This window comes from Micrasema longulum, unplaced genomic scaffold (assembly GCF_059751315.1).
Source record: "Micrasema longulum isolate JH-2025_06_02 unplaced genomic scaffold, ASM5975131v1 h1tg000133l, whole genome shotgun sequence".
In the NCBI taxonomy this organism is placed as follows: domain Eukaryota; kingdom Metazoa; phylum Arthropoda; class Insecta; order Trichoptera; family Brachycentridae; genus Micrasema; species Micrasema longulum.
Window position 1 is genome coordinate 807,501 of NW_028277339.1, and position 23,497 is coordinate 830,997.

Below are 23,497 nucleotides of genomic sequence, written 5' to 3' on the forward strand. Positions count from 1 at the left end.
TTGCAATATTTTTGTTGTTTATGTTGATTTTTTTTGTCAATTTTAAAAAAATATATCGTATTGTAAAAATAACAACTTTTTGTATAACAAGTACCTGGCGGTGTAAATTTTTACAACTTTAAAAAAAATACGCATGGTTATGGAAAACATATATATAATCGTTTTCAAGCTATAATTCGTAATTCAAAACGAAAAAATAAACCTTTCTCTGCATTGGTAAAGTAAATGCAACGTATCTCGATTTATTTTTTAAAGGCAAGGTGATCAGTCTTACGCGTTAGCTACCAGTCCAAGAAAAATGAAATATGGCGGTGTAAGCCACCTTATAAACATATATTTCATGCCTGTATTTCCCATAATACTGAATGCCAGGGTACAGCCTATCAACATTATTTTAAATTAAAAAAAACTTTGAGCTTAAGATGTCGAAAAATTATCGCATTATAACCGCAATAAAAAAAATCGAATGAGAAAAACGATTAACTGAAAACTTTTATCATAACCGAAATTTTCTCTTCCTTATCCAATTTGCAACAAAAACCTTATTTCAATTCATAGATAAATCATTTTAAAGTCATTCGGTATCAAATTAAGTACATTAGGAATTTGATCTAATTTAATGTTTTTTGATACAATCATGAGATTATTTCCAACATTCGATTTTGCGCCCCACTTATTTAGAATCTTCTGACATGCGGTAATTGGCCTACTACAAGGCTGTAAGCTTCGAGTTTCGGACAGAGAATATAAAATGGCAGACCCTGAAATCCCTTCGCCAAACATTTGCGCAGCAATCATTTGAAACTATCCTCTCGGAAAATTTCCATTGTTGGACAGACCATAGTGATCAAATACTTTTGTGAAGACCATTATGCTAGAGACTTGATGTTGTAAAAGACATCTGCTTTATAGTCTCTTTGCAGACTGGATCGCCTTACGTTTAATACCAATGTAATTCAAGATAAAATCATGAAACTTATGATCCTTTGTAAGAAAGATCTGCATGTTTTCCTTGATTTTTTTTAATGTTCTGATTATAACAATAAAAAACTGCTTATAGTTTTAAATCAAATAAAATAAAATATTAAATAAAACAGGATAAATAAAAAATTAAAATATTTTTAATTTTCTTTAATTCAAGCAAAATTACACATAGTTACTAATAAAATGCTTTCTTAGTCTACAAATAGAAATTATAGAAACAAAAGTCAAAATTATAATGTGTTTATATATATTTATTTATATCTTATTTCAAATCCTTATGATATTATATCTTTAATTCGGTGCATGTATTGTATATATTATGCCGAAAATTTATTCGTAAATATTTTCAATTACTTGAATATAAGATAAAGTTCTTAACATACATAAAAAAAACGTATTTTAATTGCATTCTATTACGGTTATTTTTATAATTAAAAAAAAATCAGGCGATAGTCTAAATCTGAGTCATGTATAATTAATAAGATTAAGAAAGCGTCTCTGAAATGGTTTGGTCATGTATAACATTTTTGAGAATATAAAATCAATACTATTGCATATGGAAAATCACAAAATTATTGCAAATATTTATTTTATTCATATTTGAAGCACTAGTAAGTCATCACTTAACACACTGTGTAAAATTTATTGTAACGTTTTTTAGGATTTGGTAACTACATAAAAGAGTTCGGAGGAATTATTACCTTTATCGATAAAAGTTTCAGCTCAAATGAGTCACCGGAAGTATTGTAATTATAATACGTAGAATGCTACGGCTGTACGGGTAAACTCCTTAACTGCCCTTATTCACCAAAGAGCCAGGATTCTATGGCAACGCTTAAAAGCTTCCAACGATAGGCTTTTCCCAGCCTCTGCAGAGTGGATACACTCACGTCTGTTCAAGCAGTGAGTACGAATGCTGAGGCCGCCAAAAAGACATATATGATAATAGTTTTAGTTTTATTTCTTTCCAGTGAAAATTATTATTTTTTCTTTCATTACCGTTTGTTAACTTTTATTATTTTTTAAATATTTTTTATTTATTTTTTAATGTATATCTAAGATAAACATATATAAATTTACGTTTTGCTATATAGTAAAATTGTCTCTGCACAATGAATCATTTGTATTGTAGTAAATTCTTCCAAATGTTTATACCTGTAAAGTAAACGAGCTGATACTTGTTATTAACATGGTTGAGATTCTTTAGTACTATTTTACTTACTAGGCAAATACCGGTGGTAATTTAAATATTTTCTTGGACCAGTCGGTAAAATTAAAAAATCAATTTAAATACGCGGAAGATTATAGGGACAAAACGGTTGAATCTAATTCGTGTCTCCAAAGATTTGAACGTTAAATATATGTCTACTCACTATTAAAGTAATTGTATAAGGATTTATTGAATAAATAAAACAAATTCCATCTAACTCAGTGGGTTGTAATTGGTAATTTGACAGCTAAGAAAGGTAAAACAATATGTTTTCCTCTATTAAATTAAGCTAGCATGCACATGAAACATTTATTTTTAGTTAATTTTCTTATTAGGAAACCCTGGGTTTGAGTACATTGCTTCATCAATAATTCTTTGCTTTACATTTTATGAGAATGGTTTTTTATGTAGGTATGTATCATTTTGGCCAAAGCCAAGGTTTTTGGGTAAAATTAAAAATATTCAGTGTTTTTAACAATCTTCTTAAAATGTTTAGTCCGATAAAAAGGAACAAGAACATTAAACATTGTTTTTATGTGCCAGCGTAGAGCTATTTTTCTGACCTGACTAATTTGCAAATCATCCTTAACAAGATTTAAAATTTCTATAAGAGTTATGTTTGCTAGACATTTAGTTAATTATAATGTTACACATCTCACAAAGTTAATAGGTCCATTAGTAAAAGACTCGCCACCCGCATAGTGGATTTTTTCATCTTGTGTAATAAAATAATATGTCTAACTCTATTCTCTGACAAAATAAGTATATTTAGTAGCATTTTTGCCATCCAACAACTAAATTTTTTTAAAGTAACAAAGATGGAACCACTTACAACTATCTATAAAACTAAAAAGTAACAATGAGTGACTTAATAATATAGCTAAAATATGCGACTAAATTTTTTTTAAATTGTTTTTTAAGAATAGATCTTGATCGAAAAAAAAAGCAAAAAAATATTATTGGCCGGAGAAAAGAAAATAGACCGAAAATAACTCAGATAGGAAATTGCAAGATCATTGATATATATAATATTTATCGGGACTCAATGATTGTAAACAGGGGAGGATGCGATGCTGAAATTGAGAAGAGAAATTAGCTGCGATGGAAGAGTTGGAAAAAGTTTGGCAACAATAGATTATCACTACGTCTAGATAAATAAAAATGATCAAAACCTTATGTTTTTTCCATATTTTTATACGCCGCAGAAACATGGACCTCAAGAGAAAGAGAACGAAGAAAAAATGTGATGCTGGCGGAGAATGTTGCGGATACCATAAACAGCCCATAGGACCAATGTTTCTAAAATTCGCGAATAGATATCAAACAGCGTCTTTCTTCCACTGTGCAAATCCATGTTCTCGGGTACTTCGGCCGCGTTACGAGACGGAGAGATTTTAATTTTTATTTCATTTACAAAAATTGTATATTATTACCAAAAAATAGTAAAAACGTATCACTAACTCTATGTTAACATGGATAAATTGGTGGTACATGAACGACTAGAGGGAACTCGCAGGAGAACTCTTTTCTGTCATCCATTTACTGCTTCCCTACAACCCTCTTCCCGCATTCGTTTTCAGCCCATTCGCTCTTGTATATTATTTTTGACCGGAAATGTTTTATTTCTCAACTCTAGCTCTTTTTTTCTAAATGCACGAGCAAAATACATTGTACAAAAGTTTAAATAAGCATTTTAATGTTGTTAAAGTCCTAAACCTATAAAATAAACTAACAACTGTACCTTCATATAAGCTAGTTGTACCACAAAATGTTAAGTTTAAAACACTTCAAATTTAAATAATTGTTGCATTTGAAACCTGCGTAAACTTGTATTTAATCTTCCGTTTTCAAGCAGCACATTTTCTATTTTCTAAGGAAAACGCAATAATAATTCAAAAAATATTTATTATCTCTTATGACAAATATTTGAGTTCATAAAGAGTCAGAAGAATCTTGAGTTTATAAGTCAAATATTTGAGTTACTAGACACCTCACTTTAATGCTTCAAAAACAACTAAAAATGAACACGACGTTTGGTTGAAGGGGATTGCACTATTTTTATGTTAAGGCTGTATGTAGTCTGACAAAAATAAAGGGAATCATACGATTTAGCTATTTAAAAAAACACTTTTCTTCGAAATCACGCAGTTAAAAAATTAAATAAAATAAACAGTACATAAATACAATTGTTTTAAATGTATGTTTGATAAAAAATAAACTTAACAGTTTTTTCTGATAGGAACATAATAACTTTTTGACTGGCAAATTACGCCTTTATAAATTTAGATTACGCTTAGATTCGTTGGTATTCATATAAAAATAAAATATTGAAAGAAGAATTTGTTTAAAAACTCATGGATAATCGATTAAACAAGAAAGTTGTGAAAAAAAACTCTAATTTCTTATTTTAAATTGTTTTCAGGCGTTGCCTATTATGTGAAATAATTCAGTCAGATTATTTTCTTCACGACAATAAAGGTTTCAGCTCTTTAATTTCATTAAAATCAACGAATGGAAGAATTGAAGAAATATGTATGTTCAAACATAGGCAAAATGGTAAATGTTACACAGTGTGTAAAATGGCCACTTAAACCAGCCAATAACATGTCATAAGCCCTATGAATGCCTAGACATCCATATTCCCTTATTAAAAGTATTCTTCATCTCTGTTGTAATTTGTTACTCTAATTTCTGTTTTTAAAAAGAAATACCTACATGCATTTAAAATCATTTAAATTTTGTGCTTTTTTTTTCAAATTCTTATTTTAAATGACTTCAATAATCGTTAAAAAAAAAACAGGTATTATAATTATGTTTATACTTTGTTTTATGGAAATGCATATTTTTAATTTATTTGAAGTGCGAATGTAGGTTACGCACAGATTAAAGACTGGATCTGGCCAAATACGTGAAAATGTGTTTTTATTTTTAGTGTTTCTTGGTAAAATTTTATTTTATATGTTTTTAAGGCAAATTCAAAATTATTTCAAATGGATCCCTCGAAACATTATTATTTTAAGTACAAAAATTGCAAAATAATAAATTAATGTACTGACGATTTTAAATTATTTTTTTTTTTATGCAACTGGCTTTACGTTGGATTAAATTTTCGTATTTCATACATGAGCTGCCGACGAACTGTCTGCAGCTGACGTCCAGGACCAGAAAACTTGATAAAGTAGGTGCGCTTGATTTATCTCTGAAGGCATCCACAGAATATGGATAAGATACAGAAGAAGTACAAATGAATAGTTAATAAAAAATTAGTCTTACCGTAAAGCTGAATTGAGCATTTAAGGAATCCACCTCGTACACCATGGAATCCACGTTCTTCAATCGAATTTTCTTGTCATTTTTTCTCAGTGGACCCGATCGGATTATAACATCCTCATATTTTAAACCATTATTAGGACAACGCGGTTTTTGATGAGCCTCACTTGTTACTAAATCCATCTTAGATGAAATCAAAACAACTCAAAATGTGTATATGCAAATCACTTATCAAATTGTCGGTGTGACGGTCCGCACCAAACAAAATACAATATTGCTAGAAGATATATTTATAGCTTTCCGCAATTATTTGCTTTAAACGCTACGTCATCATAAAAAGTCCAAATTATTAACAAACAATTTCGTTAAATTATTAATGCATATAGTATGTATTGGTTAACGAATTACGAGTACCAGTTGTTAAAATAAATGTTTTGTACAACAAATTATATCTGTGTCCAGGAAAATGAAGAATACAGTTCGGTGTGAAAAATAGAACCAGAACCCTGGACTTGTGTATTTGACTCTATGGCTGCTCTCATGTAAAAATCCTTAATAAGTAAATCGATTCATTTGTGCGCCTCGTAGTGTAGTGGTTGGCGCGTTCACTTACCACAATTAAAGACCCAGGTTCGATTCCTTGGAAGGCGATATGAAATATTTATTTAAAAAGTAAATATCTCATGCCTATTTAGTTTATATGTATTCGTTTTATTACATTATTTTTTTTAAAGAAATATTTGCGTTCTTATGATTTACCCAAATATTTCATTTCGAGGGTATTTTTCAACGAGCTGTAAATAACTCACTATTAGAAAATGGGAATCAAGTTGGGGTAGAGTGGGATTCGAACCACAGACCTTTGGTCCATGAGTCCGAGACACTAGGCCCACAACCCGATTCAATTTTTTAAAATATTTTTATTGCTTACTGTTCTGTGCAAGTATAATAAATCTTTTATAACTATTTGTGGATCCATAATTCTTTGTTTTCAATTTTTGTTTTAATTATTCGTTAACATTTTTTTTAATTATTTGGCATTTTGTATTTTTTATTGGTGCATAGAGCACTGCATCGGTACACCAATCATAGTGTATCATGTTAAAAAAAATGTTACGTGAAGGTAAGATGATTAGTCTTACGCTTCAGATGCTAGTTCGGGGATTATAAAATATTCTAGTGTTAAATAACTTTTTTAAATATTTCATGGCAACCGTGTCAGGAATCGAGCCCGAGACCTCCTGCATGGTAGGCAAACATGCTGACCATTATACTACGAGGCGGACGCGAAAAACAAAACAAACGCATTGAAAGGTATCCTGAGGAGTGTTAGCCTCTATCCGTACATCCTTGACCACCCTCATTTAACTGCATAGAGTTCGTTTTCCTTGGAAATATTTTTGCCAACTTTCCTTGGTGCGCAGCTGGCAGACAGTTTCCCAGGACTATTAGAGCTGCGAGTGGATGGTGGGCTATTCGATCCCTACAATGCCATATTTTATGTTCTAGAACTGGACGTTGAAGCGTATGGAGCGTAAGGATGATCACCTTACCTTAATTTACCAGATGATGATACACGCTGCATTTATTTATTTATTTATTTATTTATTTATTTATTTATTTATTTACGGACAAAGTCCATTATAAACATTACAATTAAAAGAAATTTTTACAAAGGAATAAAAAAATATAAGGAACAGAAATAAGCAGCAAAGACAGATGATAGATTTTTTAGATTAAGTAAAAAGCATAGGCTAACTATACAGATTCTTTAGCTGATTTGTAAAGAAAGACATCCTTACACCATAATAATCAAGATCTTGATGATCGTTCACCCGCCTGATCATTCTGGGCAAAGGCGACTGTGCACCATAATTGGTCCTGTAGTGACCGAGGAAAAGCATTTCATTATTTCTTAGTCTACGGGTGGGAACGTTAAAAAGAATCTTTTGCAAAATTTCAGGGGCATCAATGAGACAGTTCATAATTTTATACATGCAGATTATATCTGCAATGCATCTGCGTTTTTCAAGACTTGATATGCTTAAAAACCTCTCCATATCAGAATATGAATAGTCTCCTCTTTCCAATCCCATCTTCCATGCAATTTTTCTTATAAAACGATGTTGAACTGATTCAAGGCGCTTGATATGAACAGCATAATGAGGGGACCAGATTACAGATGCATATTCAAGAATAGGGCGAACTAAAGAGCAATAAAGTGTTTTAAGTGTAAGCATGCTTTGGAAATCAGACGTAGTTCTATTAATAAAGCCTAAAATTTTTAAGGATCTGTTTACTATATTATCAAAGTGTTCCAGAAAAGTTAGTTTATTATCTAGGATCACTCCAAGATCTCTTATAGAGGTGACAATCGAAAGAACTTGGCCATTAAGTTTATAATCAAAAATAAAAGGATGTTTACATTTATGGTATGAAATAATTTTGCATTTATCGATGTTAAGTTCCATGTTATTAGTTTTGCACCAAGTATGAAATGCATTTATGTCTTCTTGGAGTCTGACACAGTCATCAATATTTTTAATTAGCTTAGTGTACCAATTCAGTGTCCTATGTACCATCGGTTGCAAACAGGGGTATATTTATGTTGATGTAATATGTATATATTAGAAAATAAATAATTACAGTAAAACTCCGTTTATCCGAACTCCAGTTGTTATCAGAACACTAAAATAAAGCAGATGTTATAATAACAAATGAAAAAGTGCGCAGGACATGTTAGAGTAAGTTTTACTACTGTTTGTAAGGATTTTTTGTATTTATAAGTAGCATTGGCCACGCCTAATGCGTCACGATTCGGTTAAATTTTAAACTTTGTTTTTGACCGTTTAAATTTAAATAGAACATCGTCAAATTTTATGTTTCAAGTTATCAAGGTCTATGAAATACTCTCCAGTAAAAAAACATTTTTTGCTACTTATTACCAACATAAAAAATAATTTGAAATTTTGAATTCCCGCAAAAACTGACACGGCCATTGGCCACGCCCCTAATACGTCACGATTCGTGTTTATTTGTTTTTGGCCATTCAAATTTGCTAAGAACATTGTCAGATATCTTGACGTCGCGTCACAACTATCAAGTCCAAACATGTCACGTTTTTCTAGTGACGTATTTTTTGAAAATTTATACATGAAAACATTTCTCCACAATACACATATTGATTTTGAAAATACAATTAATTATTCTTAATTCATTTCATATATTTTTATCGGTATTTGTAAGATGAGATATTTCCCTATTTTGACTAAAATACAACGTTGACACAGTGCGACTTGAATACTGCCATACTAACATATTTTGTGTCCAGCGTTCAATGTTTGCCAGTATGGTCTTAATAATTTGATGTTTGTGTTTTGGAATGTAAATTGGCGAATTATAAAACTGGATATATATTTTTTTTTAAAACAGTTCTCCGCCGAACCTGTGGTCTCGTAAAAGTTGGAGAAAAGTGGCGCATTAGGCAAAATGCTGAATTATTCAGCCCCTAATATCTCGACCCACATAAAACTGCTCAGGTTGAGTTGGACTGGACACGTACAAAGAATGCCCGATGCGCAAGTAACTAAAAAAGTCATAACTGGACATCCGGGGGGTAAACGGAGGATTGGAAAACCTGTTGAGTTGGACTGGACACGTACAAAGAATGCCCGATGCGCGAGTAACTAAGAAAGTCATAACTGGACATCCGGTGGGTAAACGAAGGATTGGAAAACCCAGACAGGTGGGTAGATGATGTAAAAAAGATACTGCACAGCTTCTACAAGCTGCAAATTTGAAAATGGCTACTGAGAACAGGCGGAGTTGAAGGCAACAGTTAAAGGAGGCCAAAGCTCGATTTGGGCTGAAGCGCCATCGAAGAAGAAAACGAGCTCAAGAACATGGTAGATAATTTTAATATCGCTCCTAAAAGCAATACTCTTGATGACGATATAGGAATACCTTTTATAAAATTGCATCAAGATCATAACAAATGAGACCTGTGAACGAGACCCTCTATTTTAATTATTCAGATAAATATTATTGAAAGAATAATAAGTAAATTCGGTGGGCCGATATTTTTTTTTCGAATTTCGCAATGTCTAAAAAGATGACTTTTGGATAACTCGGAATGCAAATAATATGGAAAAATATATTTGATACTACTTTTGACCCTCAACCAGGGCTTGAAGTTCTCGAAAAAGACAATTTTTTGCGCCAAACCGGCTGTCATTTTGTATTTAAGTAAGAAAATCAGTCCAATTAAACTGTATTATGTGCATTAAATCTTATTGAATAAACATCTAAGGGCGTGAGTTGCACTTGTTTTGTAATAAATGAGTGGCATTATTTTAAGGAGCCGTTGTTTTTGTCAATATTAGCCAGGCGCTCAACAGTCAGTTCCGCGGAGTTCCGCGGAGTGTCAACTTTTTGCATTTAGGTAGTTTTAAAACGTGTTCGAATTTGTAATGTGATTCAATTATATCTTAAGTAAGAAAAAAATATTTTTTCAATACAGATAATTAACAAAATGTTCAGACAGTGATAAACTTTAAACCTCGGTTGAAGGCCAATGGAATGTTTTTTTTTATTTTTTTTTATTTTTATTTTTTTTTATTTTTTTTATTTCGAATACAAACAGGTGTACAGGTTAAATGAATATTTTTTTGAAAAAACTATATAAAATGTGTACATAGTAGGACCTGCCATCCAATTATATGTATTCACTAAATAATACTGTAATAAAGCGACGACGGCTTGAAGTTTAAACTATATAAATAATAAATATACTATTTATTAAAATAAGATAAATATGGACCAAACAAGGAGATAGTGGAAAGGAAAAGAAGGAAATTGATAAGGAGTGGTAAAGGATGATTGAAGGAAAGTAAGAGTGGAAAATAATTTTTACCTTCAATGTGATCCAGAAGGCAACTTTTTAGACCCCTTTCGCTTTGATGTCTAAAAAAAAACAAAAGACTTCATACATCATCAGCCCATTCTATTGGTAAATTAGTATAAATATAAACTTTGTTTTAAGCATGGAAATATAATTGATTTTAAAATAAATAGGTTACCGCTCCATCACATGATTCGTAAATATATATATATATATATATAGAGAAACATGCTTCTAATCGTTAATAATATACATATGTACCGATTAATTATAAAATCAATTATAAAATATAATTTTTAAGCTAAGGAAATGAGGATAATACTCGACAGCAAATCCATACCAAAGAGTGTCTGTTTTTTTTTCACGTCGCAACGGAGCGACCGATTGACGTGATTTTTAGCATGGAAATAGCCGAGAATCTGGCATCCCAAAAAAAATCTCCCTCCCTCAGAGGAAAAAGTCATTCATCTTTCACGTCGCAACCGAGCGACGAATCTAAAATTCTTATTGAGAAAATTAAAACAGAATAACGGTGCTACGTCGCCATAGACTAATAGATCTTTGCATAATAATTGTTGGAGGGCCGGCTGTCGGTACAGGCTTCTCTTGATCCTGAAAAATGTATCATTTCATTAGGAAAATGCTAATTGCTAAGCGACAAAATCAATTAATTAAATCATTTATTATTAATGGGGTTCAAACTGTCAGTAAGGTCGCAGTGAGTCACATCTTGCTGGAGGATGTGATTCTATAAAATGCTGCGAACGCCCAGTTGCATTCTACCGGCAACACTACTGACTAGTCCAACTCGTTAGCGTCCACGTCGCGAACCCTGGGCAATGGGATCACACTCATAACGGTGTGATCGCAGCAGATAACGAGAGGATGAAAGGCGAGTTTTTGGCGCCTCAAAACCAAAACCAACCAGCTAAGGGAAGGTAACCCCGACAGAAAATCTACCAGAGAAGGCAACGGGATACCACTCTGGTCATCTTTTCCCAGGAATCTAAGGCGAGTACATCAATAAGCAATCGTCCTGGCTGCGAAATGTAAAATTAGCGCAGGACAGATACGTATGCTTTCGCTGTAGTGATCGCCTACGTCGGGGGGACCCGGCAAGGCACAAGAAAAAAAAATGATTAATACTACCAAGCGAAGCTGCGTGTAAAAACTATGTGTGATAATATATATATATATTTTTTTATTTTTTTTTTTTATACGCCTCCACTCGTTTGCGAGTAATGTGTGATAATATATTATGAAGAAATAAAAATGCTTATGCACAAACATTGCGTTGTTAATACTTCGATCTGCGGTTTTTAAAAAATACATTATATTTTGTAATTAAAATTTCTTGTAATTCTACTGTATTTGCATAAAATTAAAATAAAAATGAAAGTATTACAACAGAGATAAAGAACATTTTATGGGAATATAGAAGTTAAGATATTTACTGGACTTATAACCTGTAATTAGCTGGTTTAATTCACCGCTTTACATTTGTAATATATAAATATTAATAACTCCTAAGGCGGTTAAATTCAGTTCTCGTGTACAACAATTTAGACAAACTCAAAATATTGTTGATGAAACCAACCGGTCCAAGAAGTATAAAAATTAAAAAGTGTTTTTATTCGATGTCTAGTGTGCAGATGAAATAATCCCTTCAGAATCTCACCGGCATCAATAAAGGTTTGAGCTCTTTAACTTAACAAAAATCAGCAGATGGAAGAATTAGAGGAATATACATTTAGGCAAAATGCTGAATGTAACGCTGCGTGTAATGTGGTCACATAAACAAGCAAATGACAAATCATAAGTGTTGTAAATGCCTAGACTTCTTTAAAATGTACTTCACCTCTGTTGTAATATATTAATATTGATCCCAAGGGGGTTGAATCTAGTTCTACTACTACTACTACCACTACTACCATCAGGCCATTCCAACGTAGGGGTAAGCAGAGAGAATGTACCATCTATCCTGGCATATATTCCTCGCTTTTTCCACATTCATACATATTGTCATATATACCCTTTTTTCTGTCTGCTTTTGACATAAATAGACTTACGATTTTGGTTTATCTGATCATGCCACGTCTTGCTTGGTCGTCTTCGTCCCACGTTACCGCTCTCTCAATATATACTTGTTTTACCATTCTTTCGTGGTCCATTCATTTTACATGACCAAACCATCTCAGAGACCCTCTCTTAATCTTATCAGTTATATTTTACTCAGATTTACAGTGTCGCCTGATTTCATCATCCGTAACCCTGTCATACATTGATTTCCCGTAGAGAGATCGTATTTTAACTGCGTTCACTCTGTTTTCATTCTTCTTCTGCTAGTTTAATGTTTCACCTCCATACATAAGTGTTGGGACTAAAACTCCATTGTACACCACCAGTTTAGCTTCGATTGACATTGTTTATAGTAAGTAAAAATTACATATTTATAAAAAAGGGTTTCTATAAATCCACAGTTGTATGCAATTAAAAAAGAAAATAACGTCGAAAAAAATTACACGCTTTGAAATGTTTTTATTGGCAATATTGTTGATAAAATAAAAAAAAGGAATTTTCCAGAACTTATATTATTAGAGCAGGTTTTTCAAGTAAGAAGAGCTCTTACATTATTTTTTTATGCATGCTTTTACATAAATTAAAAAAATTAAAATGCTATCATTAACAAAAATAATAATCTTAATAGCTACACTTGAGTCAGTGGTTCCAAGTTCAATTCTTTAAAAGACCACAGATTTTAATGTTTTTTTTTCTAGTTAAGAAATGTATTTCTGTTATTTGCTGATACACAAAATAGTTGTAATAATTATTTAATTCGTTGTTATATTGACACGATGCAGTCACGATGTTACCTCAAAATATACTAATTCGATTTATTCGATCAAAATGGCATTCGTAGCGGTTACATCAATTGAATATTTATGCATGTGGTTGTGGTATTATTTTCCCAGCGGAAAACTGAAATACCGACATTGGTAATATAATTTAATTTATTTTATCAAAGCAATGAATATTACATTTTTTTATATCACACAATGACGGAATTCAATGTTAAACAATAATTAGATTAACAAATTACCACAGAGATGGAGAACATTTAAGAGAAGAAAATATGGAAGTCTAGACATTTACAGGCTTTATGATCTGTCATTGGCTGGTTGAAGTGGCGACTTAAGATACTGTAACATTCGCCATTTTGCCTATGAACATCCATATTTCTTCAATTCTTTCATTTGTTGATTGATTTTTGTGAAGTTAAAGAGCTAAAACTTTTATTGCTGCGACTGAAATTAATCTGACAGAATTATTTCACATACTAGACAACGAATGAAAACAATTTCCAATTTTTAAACTCCTTGGATCAGTTGTGTATTATGGAATTTAATTGCAATGATAAGGTTAACATATTACAACAGAAATGAAAAACATTTAAGATAAGGTAATATAGAAGTCTTGAAGATTTTTTCAAAGTTTTCCTCAAATGAAAAGGAGCATTATCTTGTTTAATATTCGTTTCGATGAATTGTCTGGTAAGAAATATCCTATTAATGTACGCAATTAGAGTTTAAGGGTGGTTTTCTGATTTAAAAAAAACAAGTACAGTACATAATGTGTTAAACACCTCTTTTTAACAAGCATCCCAAACCATGATATTATCTATTTACTATATGAATAAATATAAAACAACAATATTTTGAGTTTGGACAAATTTTCGTAGACAAGGACTGGATTCAACTCCCTGGGGAGCTGTTAACATTAACATATTACAACAGAGATGAAGAACATTTTAGAGAAGATAATACAGAAGTCTAGGCATCTACAGGGTTTATGACCTGTCATTGGCTTGTTAAAGTGGCCGCTTTGCAAACTGTGTAACATTCACCATTCTGCCTATATTTGAATATCTTTATTCCTTTAATTCTTTCATCTGTTGATGTTTGTGAAGTTAAAGAGCTGAAACCTTTATTTATGCAGGTGAGATTCATCTTATTGACTTATTTTACCTACATACTTGGAAATGCCTGAATTAAAAAAAAATTTCTTTACTTCTCGTAGACCAGTGTTGATAAATCAACTTGGTTCATGAAAAAGTATATACATTGAAAAAAATAAAATTTCAGGCATTTCCAAGTATGTAGGTGAAATAATTCAATAATATCAATCTTACCTGCATAAATGAAGGTTTCAGCTCTTTAACTTCAATCTTCTTTAACTTCACAAACATCAAAAGATGAAAGAATTGAATAGTTAAAGATAATAGACATGTCAATGGTAAATACCTTAATGTACAAAAACATCGCAGCTCTAGTGTTATAATCCAGGGAAAAAATATAGAATACGTTTGTACGATGAAAAGTCAGACCGCCTTTTCTCTGAAGCATAATCTTGTATTTATGTACCTAAAAAACATATATTTTACAAATCACGTTTTCCTTTAGAATATAATATCAATTGTTCCTATGGAAATTGTTGTATTATGCGTTAACATAAGTTTTCCTAATTTAAAATGAGCACCAAAAATAAAACCAAATGGTAAAGGTTATCTTTTATTCGAAAGAAAATGTTATATTTTTTAAAACATTGTTTTTGCTTTTGCGTAACAGATATTGTTTTATTTGATTACGAGCCTTTAATATGGAATGTGAGCATTTTTTTTACCTCTATGTATTTATTTTTATTTACTTATTTAAATACTTAATAAAATTAATCTAACCTCACTGGGATTACCCGTGCCGAGGACACTTACCAATATACTTTTTTTTTTAAATATTTTTACATTTGAAAATAAACAAAAAAGACTAACTTCATAAACAAAGATAATTAATAAAATGTTCAGACAATTTAAAACACTACGTATTTATGTATATAATTAATTTATGTACATCTATATTATTTATATTACAAAACGCACAATGAAAAAACAAAAACATAACATAAGCTATATACTTGTGGAGCAGTTGATTTAATATTGGTTTGAGCGACTGAGACAATCCATTTTACTTCTACCTTGCTCCACTTACCTATGTTTATAGCCTTTTTGAACGTTTTCTGGTTACTTATTGTTTTAATAGATAGTGGAAGTAAGTTATAGATTTTATTTGAATAATACTCAAAATTCCTTTTTCTGAAAGTGGTATTAGTTTGAATTTGTTTAAGTTGTCTTTGTGTTGAGGATCTAGTGATTATATTATTTGTATGTGATGTGTTGTAAAAATTATGCCTTTTATTTGAGTAAGATAAGTTTTTGAATCTGTAAATGAGTATTGTTTCATTATTTGATAACTTTGGTGTCATAAGTTGTGATTTGTGGAATATTTCTTCAGTAGATGTCTGTATCGGGACTCTGGGTATTATTTTAATTATGGATTTTTGTGCGACAAATACACTAGTTAAAACGTGTTTGTTTCCAATCGAGGGAATAGAGTATCCAACTCCACCATAAAAAAGAAGTTGAAAACAAACTTTATGACCAAATTAAGGTGTTATTTTATCAATAATTGTATTGGTGTTCAAAACTTTAATCCCAGATATTTCTGCATTTTGTTTTTGTCACATAACACTTTCATCTACTCATGCATTTGATTGTATTTCGTACAATAAGTAGACCAACTACATCTTTATACTAACTCAAGCTTTTTATAGTGAAAAATCTACAAAGAAAACACTGAACAATAATTATAGCTAATCGTTTATAGTAAAAGATACAATTACTTCTGCGCGTAAAATTTTTACAATTTTCTTTTTATTCCCCTGCCGCTCTTGACGGAGGCTGGCGATCATTATTCTGAATTCATCACGATCCTGGGCCAGTCATATTAGCACTACTGCATTCGGCACACCAAACCCCTGAGCCATTATGCGGTTTTTCGTCCCTTACTCCACCTGCCCTTATGTTTCCTTCCACGACAAGTTGTAGAAGAGTATAGATACTTATCATTGCAAAACACGTGATCAAAGTATTAGGCTTTTCTTTTTTTGACAGTGGTCAGTTATTTTCACTCTTTATTCGTGATGTTTAAAACCTCTTCTTTGAAAACACGATTAGTTCGTGAGATTCGAATCATTTTTACGGGTAACCAAATCAACAACCATATTAACAATACGTAAATAGGTCATTTTCTGTGTAAATGCTTAGATTTCAACGATCCTTCCCAGATACTTTTTCCGTTTCAATTGAAATATCCGTCAATCTTTAGTATTTGTAAATATTTATCAATGTACGTGTTTCGCAATGACATATTTTGACATAAATGTGTTTTATATTTATTTATCAAATACAAATATTTGATATATGCGCTCAAATACAATCTTGTTTTCTACAGAAAAATCTACAGCTAGTGCTTAAAATTTGCGTAACTTCTAACAAAACATCACTGGCATAATACTTTAAAAAATAAGATGACCGCTTATTTGCTGCGGAATTTGACGAGTGGCTTTTTTAAAGTTATACTTATGTTTGTATGAAAACTAAATATTAAATCAATTTTGTCTCTGCTGAAAAGGTCCTGCGTGCGGGAATCGACAAAAAAGGCATTTTCACCGACTATTATCTCGGAATCAAATTGTTTATCCTATTAAAAGTTATTAAAATTTCAATAAAAAAAACAGCAAGATCCGGCAAGTATTGTGTCTGACGAAGAGTATTCAGCATCAACAGAGGTACAAAAACAATCCATTGTATAGTCCAGGCATTTAATAAACAATCTCAAATGAAAGTAATTTAATCCACTGTTTGACTAAAAATTTTGTATTCAACCAATGAACACTTTAAAAACATTATAATGTACGTATTTTGACTGCTGCAAGAAATATGGTGATACTCTAGCTCATTTTGTAAAGAGTTCATTCGGCTTTGTAATGAAAAATCGCCTCTCGGGCCCGCAATGAGCAGCCGAGGCTCAAGCACGGTCATATCTCCGCCTATTATTGCACCCCTTAAAGCCTAGTATTGTAGGACTAGCTTAAAAATTGAAATATCTCCCAAGCCCGTGTGATTCATATCAGAAATGGGAATGTTTGGGGCCTTTAACAGGAAGAGGCATATGTTTAATCATTCCACGGCTTCGCAAACTTTGTTCGCATTATTCAACCGATTAGATACGTGGAGAAAACTCGTAATCGCCTCGAATTTTATTCGCATCGATAACATCAAACACTTGTGGAGAAAAAATGTATGAGCGTGATGTAACCTTTACGCGAAAGGAATCTGCTTGCTCGTCTAGCTACACAATTCGTAGGTATAGTCAAAAGGGAAAAACATTTCGATAAAAAGTGATAAGACAATGTACTAAAATTATCTTTCTAACCACGATATCTGTATCATTTAAAAAAATTATAATGCTAGTTGCAAACAAAGTATAGGTACTCATACATTCATCATTTTTTAACATTTAAATAAAAAACTGCGTGTTTTCACGTCACACATAATAATATTAAAAGGGTATGCGGTAGCTAATAATTTTGACGAATTGGTACGTATTTGAATATTGACCTTCTGTTACTCACCCTCATACCCCCCGGTACGGTGGAAAAAAAACAACTGCATGCCAGACCGATTTTTCGTAAATTAAATCAACGAAATTGACGTTTCGCTGTCCCGTTTTCCGCACCCCAAAACTGACTTATAAAATTTTCTGTGTCGGTACTTTTTCGTTTTTCTAAATTATTTATCATATTTGGATACCGTATATCTGAAGTCGGCAAAAAAAACTGGACGCTTTTTTAGGTTTTTGGGTAATCCTAGCTCCCATAAGAAACTATTTACCAAAAAAGCAAAACGAAAGAGGCACGTTATCTATTTTATCTTGTTTTATTAGATTTTTTTTCAAAATCATTTAATGCGTTCATTATTTTATATAAGGTGTAACATTAGGTGTATCTGCTTTTTTTCTAAATTTTAAAATGAGCACTTATAGTCAAACAAAATGGTTAAAATTATGCGTCATTCGAAGGAAAATTTTCTGCTCTACAAGATATTGTATCTTCGCCATACACCGCGCAAATATCGCAAGCAGCTTAATCCCTTCGATCAAATGCGAACAGAAGGAGGTGTCTACTTGACATTCTATTTTGAAAGCTTGTAATTAAATAAAATAACATGTGTAACGAAAAAACAAGCACAATTTCTTTTTGAGCAGATAATTTTATTTCGAATGACGTATAACATTAACCATTTTGTGTTACTACTATTGGTGCTCACTTTAAATTTTGTAAAAAAAAACGTGCGAAACATATATTGACACCTATTTATTTTTTTTAAACTTCAAGTAAAAAGAATAAATACTTTGGTGGACTCGTTGATAAAAGCAATATCTTCCAGTCAACCAAAAAACATACTGTTCAAAAAAAAAAGCGGGTTGAAATTATGTACTTAAAAACCATAAATATGTATCAAAAGATACACACATAAAATGAAAATAACCTAATAAATTCAAACTAACAGCTGTTTTTTTTAATTGGGAGATAAAGCTTGCACATTTTTAAAAAAATATATATTTTGTTATACATATTAAATTATGAGGAATGTGGAATCAGATAATGAGTTTGGAAGGAGAGAGAAAGAGGAACCAAGGAAAGAAAGGGGATAAAAATATTATATATTTGAAAATAAAAATAAAAAAGGAGTAAAAACTGGATGAAAACTGTTCGGGATTCTGGAGATATATAATAATGTTTCAGGCGTATCTTAAAGGTGGCTAAAGAAGGTGCATTTTTATATAAAGAGGTAGCTCATTCCAAAATCTAGCAGCTTGAACGAAAAAGAGATTAACTTATACAGAACATTTTTTTCATTAAAAACATTAAATTTGTTAACACTTAACGATAAAAGAAAAATCATAGACCTAAAATTATGGGATTGTCCAGAACTGTTATCTCTCATCAACTTCAGGGTGCCTGGAAGAATGACTAGACAGGTGCCACTGTTTTGTAGCAACAATACACGGATAGTGCATTCAATTGTAATGCCGTATTAAACAGACTCCGTGAACTCGGCAATAGTTATTCCCAGGTATCGGATATATTTCGTGTAGGGTATTGCCTTTTAAGAACATACCTTTTAAACGTTTCCGACGATGGTGAATGGTAATTAAACCTTTAGTAATTATTATTAAACAACTATGTAGTGTGATCATATGTTTTCATGTTAATGATCTTTACCGACAAGCCATATAAATTGACTTGGTGAATCCTGTAATATAAAAAAAATGTTTTTAAAAAAATAATAAATATGTTGTCTTATATGTAAATCATAAATAAATAAAATTTAAAAAATAATTTTATAAAAAACAGTTCATCAGAAATTTCTTGATACACTAATTTTTTGAAATATTTTATTATTTGATTTGATATTTACATTTATTTCTAAATTGTTTTAATCTTCTAATAAATGTGTTATATAATTTTTAGATTAAATTTTTTGTTTCTAAATCTTAGATAAAAAGTAATGTTTGTTTTTTTTAAACAATAATATCAAATATGTTCACATTATAAGTTTTGTAAAAGGCGGATTTGCCGTTTATGTCAATAGAATCATAAATTAAAATGAAACTTGCGGGATTAGTAAAACGTGATGCTCTGATACTACTCATCCGGCACCCGGTTTAATTTATTGTCACTTAGATTACCAAATATTTTTTTTAACGTGAGGTAAAACCACCGTTTTAAGTTTATTTCCAATAAAATATTCTAAGAGATCGCTCCAGGAGATGTTAAACCTTCGTAATAGGAGATCTCACAGTTGGAAGCGGTAATAAACACAATGTATGGGTAAAATAACGATTAAACGCCCGTAATTCATTTAAATGTATTTCACTTGTAAAACTGAACTTATACCTTCGGTTTAATGAAAAATACCAGTCGAATAGATAAATGCTTCGCCAAGAATTTTCACTCTTTTCCGGGGCTTCGGAGCAATTCATGTATAAACAGCGATTTTAGTTCACGGGGTGGATTTATAAATTTCCTTTTTTATCGGCGCATAAATGTTTTTACACAAACGCACGTGAAATAATATTCTACACCAACAGTAAAGTAATTCCAAACGTGTTCTGTAACAACTGTATATAAACCACACATAAATACTTCATGAAATTACTCGCCTTGTTAAAATAATATACCGTCTGACTAACTTGCAAAACTCCAATCTCCAAAAATACAAATTTTACAGGAGGGTGAAAAAACAATATAATTTAAAAAAACTGTACTTTTTTTTCACCCTCCTATTTTTGAAGATTCGAGTTTTGCATATTAGTCAGACAATACAAATTAGAAATGCCTCGAATATTCGGCTGCTATTTGGTATTTGGCCTATCCGGCTACTTTTTTATTATTTGGTATTGCGTATTTTATACTTTTTGGCCGAATACCAAACTATGAAAAAAGAACGCACATATTACTTTAAAATGTACTCGAATCTATTTGAATCACAAATGATTAGTTTAATACTTAAAATCTATCAGTGGTAAGTTGAGATTAATGAAAAAAAAAATTTCAGCATTTGTTGGTAGCGAACGATTGCACTTTTCTTCATAAATAATACCTCGCGAGATCTTATTACACAGTAAACACACACAGTTTATTATCTTCACGACAAATCTCGTAATATTCCTAAATAGGTGATTTTTTATTAACTGGTGCCATTATGTATACTGAACAAATAATTGCCTATAACTTAAAATTGCTACTAATAATGACTATTAGTTACACAATATGAGGGCATTGGAAGCAAAGATAGCAACCTCCAAAAAAAATATTTTTTTAGTTATGTTGTCATTCTGTAGTTTACCAACTTTATTTTTATAAAAATCATGAGTTAAGTTGCAAGTGTGGTTCAAATCATACTTCTGATAGTTTGCAAATAGTGTTTGGAAGCATACATAGCAATATTCATCAGCCATTTTATTTGACCAATGACAGGCTTGAGATTTAAATTTTCAAAATGGTCGTTCCATACATATATTAAGAAAGTTTTTGAATTCGTGTTTTTATAAGAGCTAATTTATTAGTATCTTAAAGTTTAAGTTCAGTGAAAATAACATTTCTAGCATGAAGACTCTCTTTGGCACTATTGTAGCAGTTTTTGTTATTTTTCTCGAAAACACCAAAACGGGAGTTTGCTATCTTTTCTTCCAAAGCCCTCATATGATGTAATTATAAATAAATATATGTAATCTTTTCACTTTGTTTTTAATTTTGTAACTTTTTTCAGAAATTTTTTATGTGTTCTATTTTTGTAATTTCTTCATTTCGATTACATTACAAAGAAATATATAATCATTTGTATTATTTATTTGTAGTATATATAATATATACTTCATATAAAGGGTTATATATGTAGCTCTAAAATAAGTATTTTTGTACGAAGCTGCTACGAATATTTTCTTGCGATTTTTCCATATGAAACACTTTCTTTGTTTTATTTTGTATCGCAAGTATGTACTTAAGTTATATATTTTAATTATATTAATTATATCTGTTATTCATTGTTTTTATAAATGTAGAAAATATTATATAAGTTAGGATAAATATATTCTCCACCAACAAGCTACAGAAAGTGGCTTGGGGGGATTTTAGTTTTGGTAAAAATATAAAAATTGAAATTTGAAAACGGTAGAAAGGTATAATTAAATTAATTCATTGGAAGAAGAAAAATAAATTGCCATTTTGAATTTTGCCAATAAACGCCGTATTTTGGCACTGAATGAGGAAGTTCAGTGGTTTTTTTCAAATTTTTCATTTGTTAATAGACTGTTAAACTAAGTCAAAATTTTTTTTTTAATTTTTACATATTGTATTATCGGCGCTACGATTTTTTAAAGTTTTGTATTTCTGAAATAACTCCGCGTGTGACGTCAGAGGTTCATTTCCGCTTATTCTCATTCAGTTCTTCCTATTGGTCCAGAAGCGACAAGCAGACCGGAAATCTTCCATAGCTCTCAGATCATAGGTTGATTCACATGAACCAGTGACGTCATTTAAAGTAGTGCGTTTTTATCAACATATTTTTTATTATTTTTTCTGTACATTTTCAAGAAACTTTGTAGTACAATTTAATGCTCTAATTTTTACCCCGCGTAAGAAAACATTTTTTGTATCCAATTTCCCGTAGGGCTGAAGTTCCTCATTGATCTGAACCGAAAAACGCGTGTCGCGACACGATTTACTCTCAAATGAAACAAATACGCCCGCCCCGTAACCCCTGCACGCACCGCAACGAGTCAGCTGGTAACCTGGCACGCGCGAAATGCACACACCTTTTGCCGAATATTTGACGGCAGAATGTTCGGCACTACGACCGAAAGCTTTGCCGAATATTCGGTATTAGGTACTCGACCAAATCAGTATTCGTGGCATCTGTAATACAAATACAACAATGTTTGTAGGCAGGCTGGATTTCCTCCCTAGGGAGTTATCTATAGGATCTAAATTTGTTGCAACAGAGAGAGAAAACCCTTTTGAGAAGGTGTATGGAAATCTAGGCATTTACGAGGCTTATGATCTGTCGTTGGCTAGCTCAAGTGATCACTTTACACACCGTGTAAAGTGATCACTTAAGTAATACGAACAAATATGGGTACATAGAACTTGCAGTTCCGTGTCGAGTCTTTACATTATTATTTTTTAATAAAAATCATCATGATCAAAGCCTTATCTTGACCTTAAAGTGCACAGGGAACTGCATTGGTAAACTAGATGCAGCTTACCCCAATCATCTGTTACACTAAGGTTAGGTAATCAATCCTTAGTTTCAGGCGCAATTCCAAGAACATGAAATATGTTAGTGCATAACTTCCTTTTTAATCAATATATCATAGCACTTTCTCAGTAATCGAAACCCGGACCTCAGGCAAAACTTATCACCACTCATTTTTCTTATTCAGGATTGTTACTTGAAAAGAACCATCTAGTCAAAAACACTCATCCATGATTCTGGCTCGATTTCACACTTATAAGTATTCTTAATCCGCCCAGAGAGAGTATTGATATTATTAATACTTGGCAAGAGAAAACAATATAATCTTATTACGACAGAGATAAAGAGCATTTCGATACCCCAGATCTATTTGGAAATAAATCAAAATCTGTTTTTTTTTTAGTTAATGATGGTAGAT

At 31.4% G+C, this 23,497-nt stretch overlaps 2 protein-coding genes across 5 annotated transcripts in view; one reads left to right on the forward strand and one right to left on the reverse strand.

Moving 5' to 3' along the window:
- Nos (Nitric oxide synthase) overlaps nucleotides 1-23,497 on the reverse strand; it is a 436,979-nt gene that overhangs the window by 283,290 nt on the left and 130,192 nt on the right. Inside the window, exon 1 of one of the 3 annotated variants that reach the window (XM_088241947.1) lies at nucleotides 5,468-5,716. The exons of the other annotated variants lie outside the window; for them this stretch is intronic. Coding sequence (XP_088098073.1) covers nucleotides 5,468-5,647 — 180 coding nt within the window. The 5' untranslated portion in view covers nucleotides 5,648-5,716. Of the gene's footprint in view, nucleotides 1-5,467; nucleotides 5,717-23,497 lie in introns of those variants that run through there. 3 annotated transcript variants of the gene reach the window in all.
- The window catches only part of LOC148284278 (cilia- and flagella-associated protein 299-like), an 89,105-nt gene that overhangs the window by 56,251 nt on the left and 9,357 nt on the right, over nucleotides 1-23,497 (forward strand). The window lies entirely within an intron of this gene.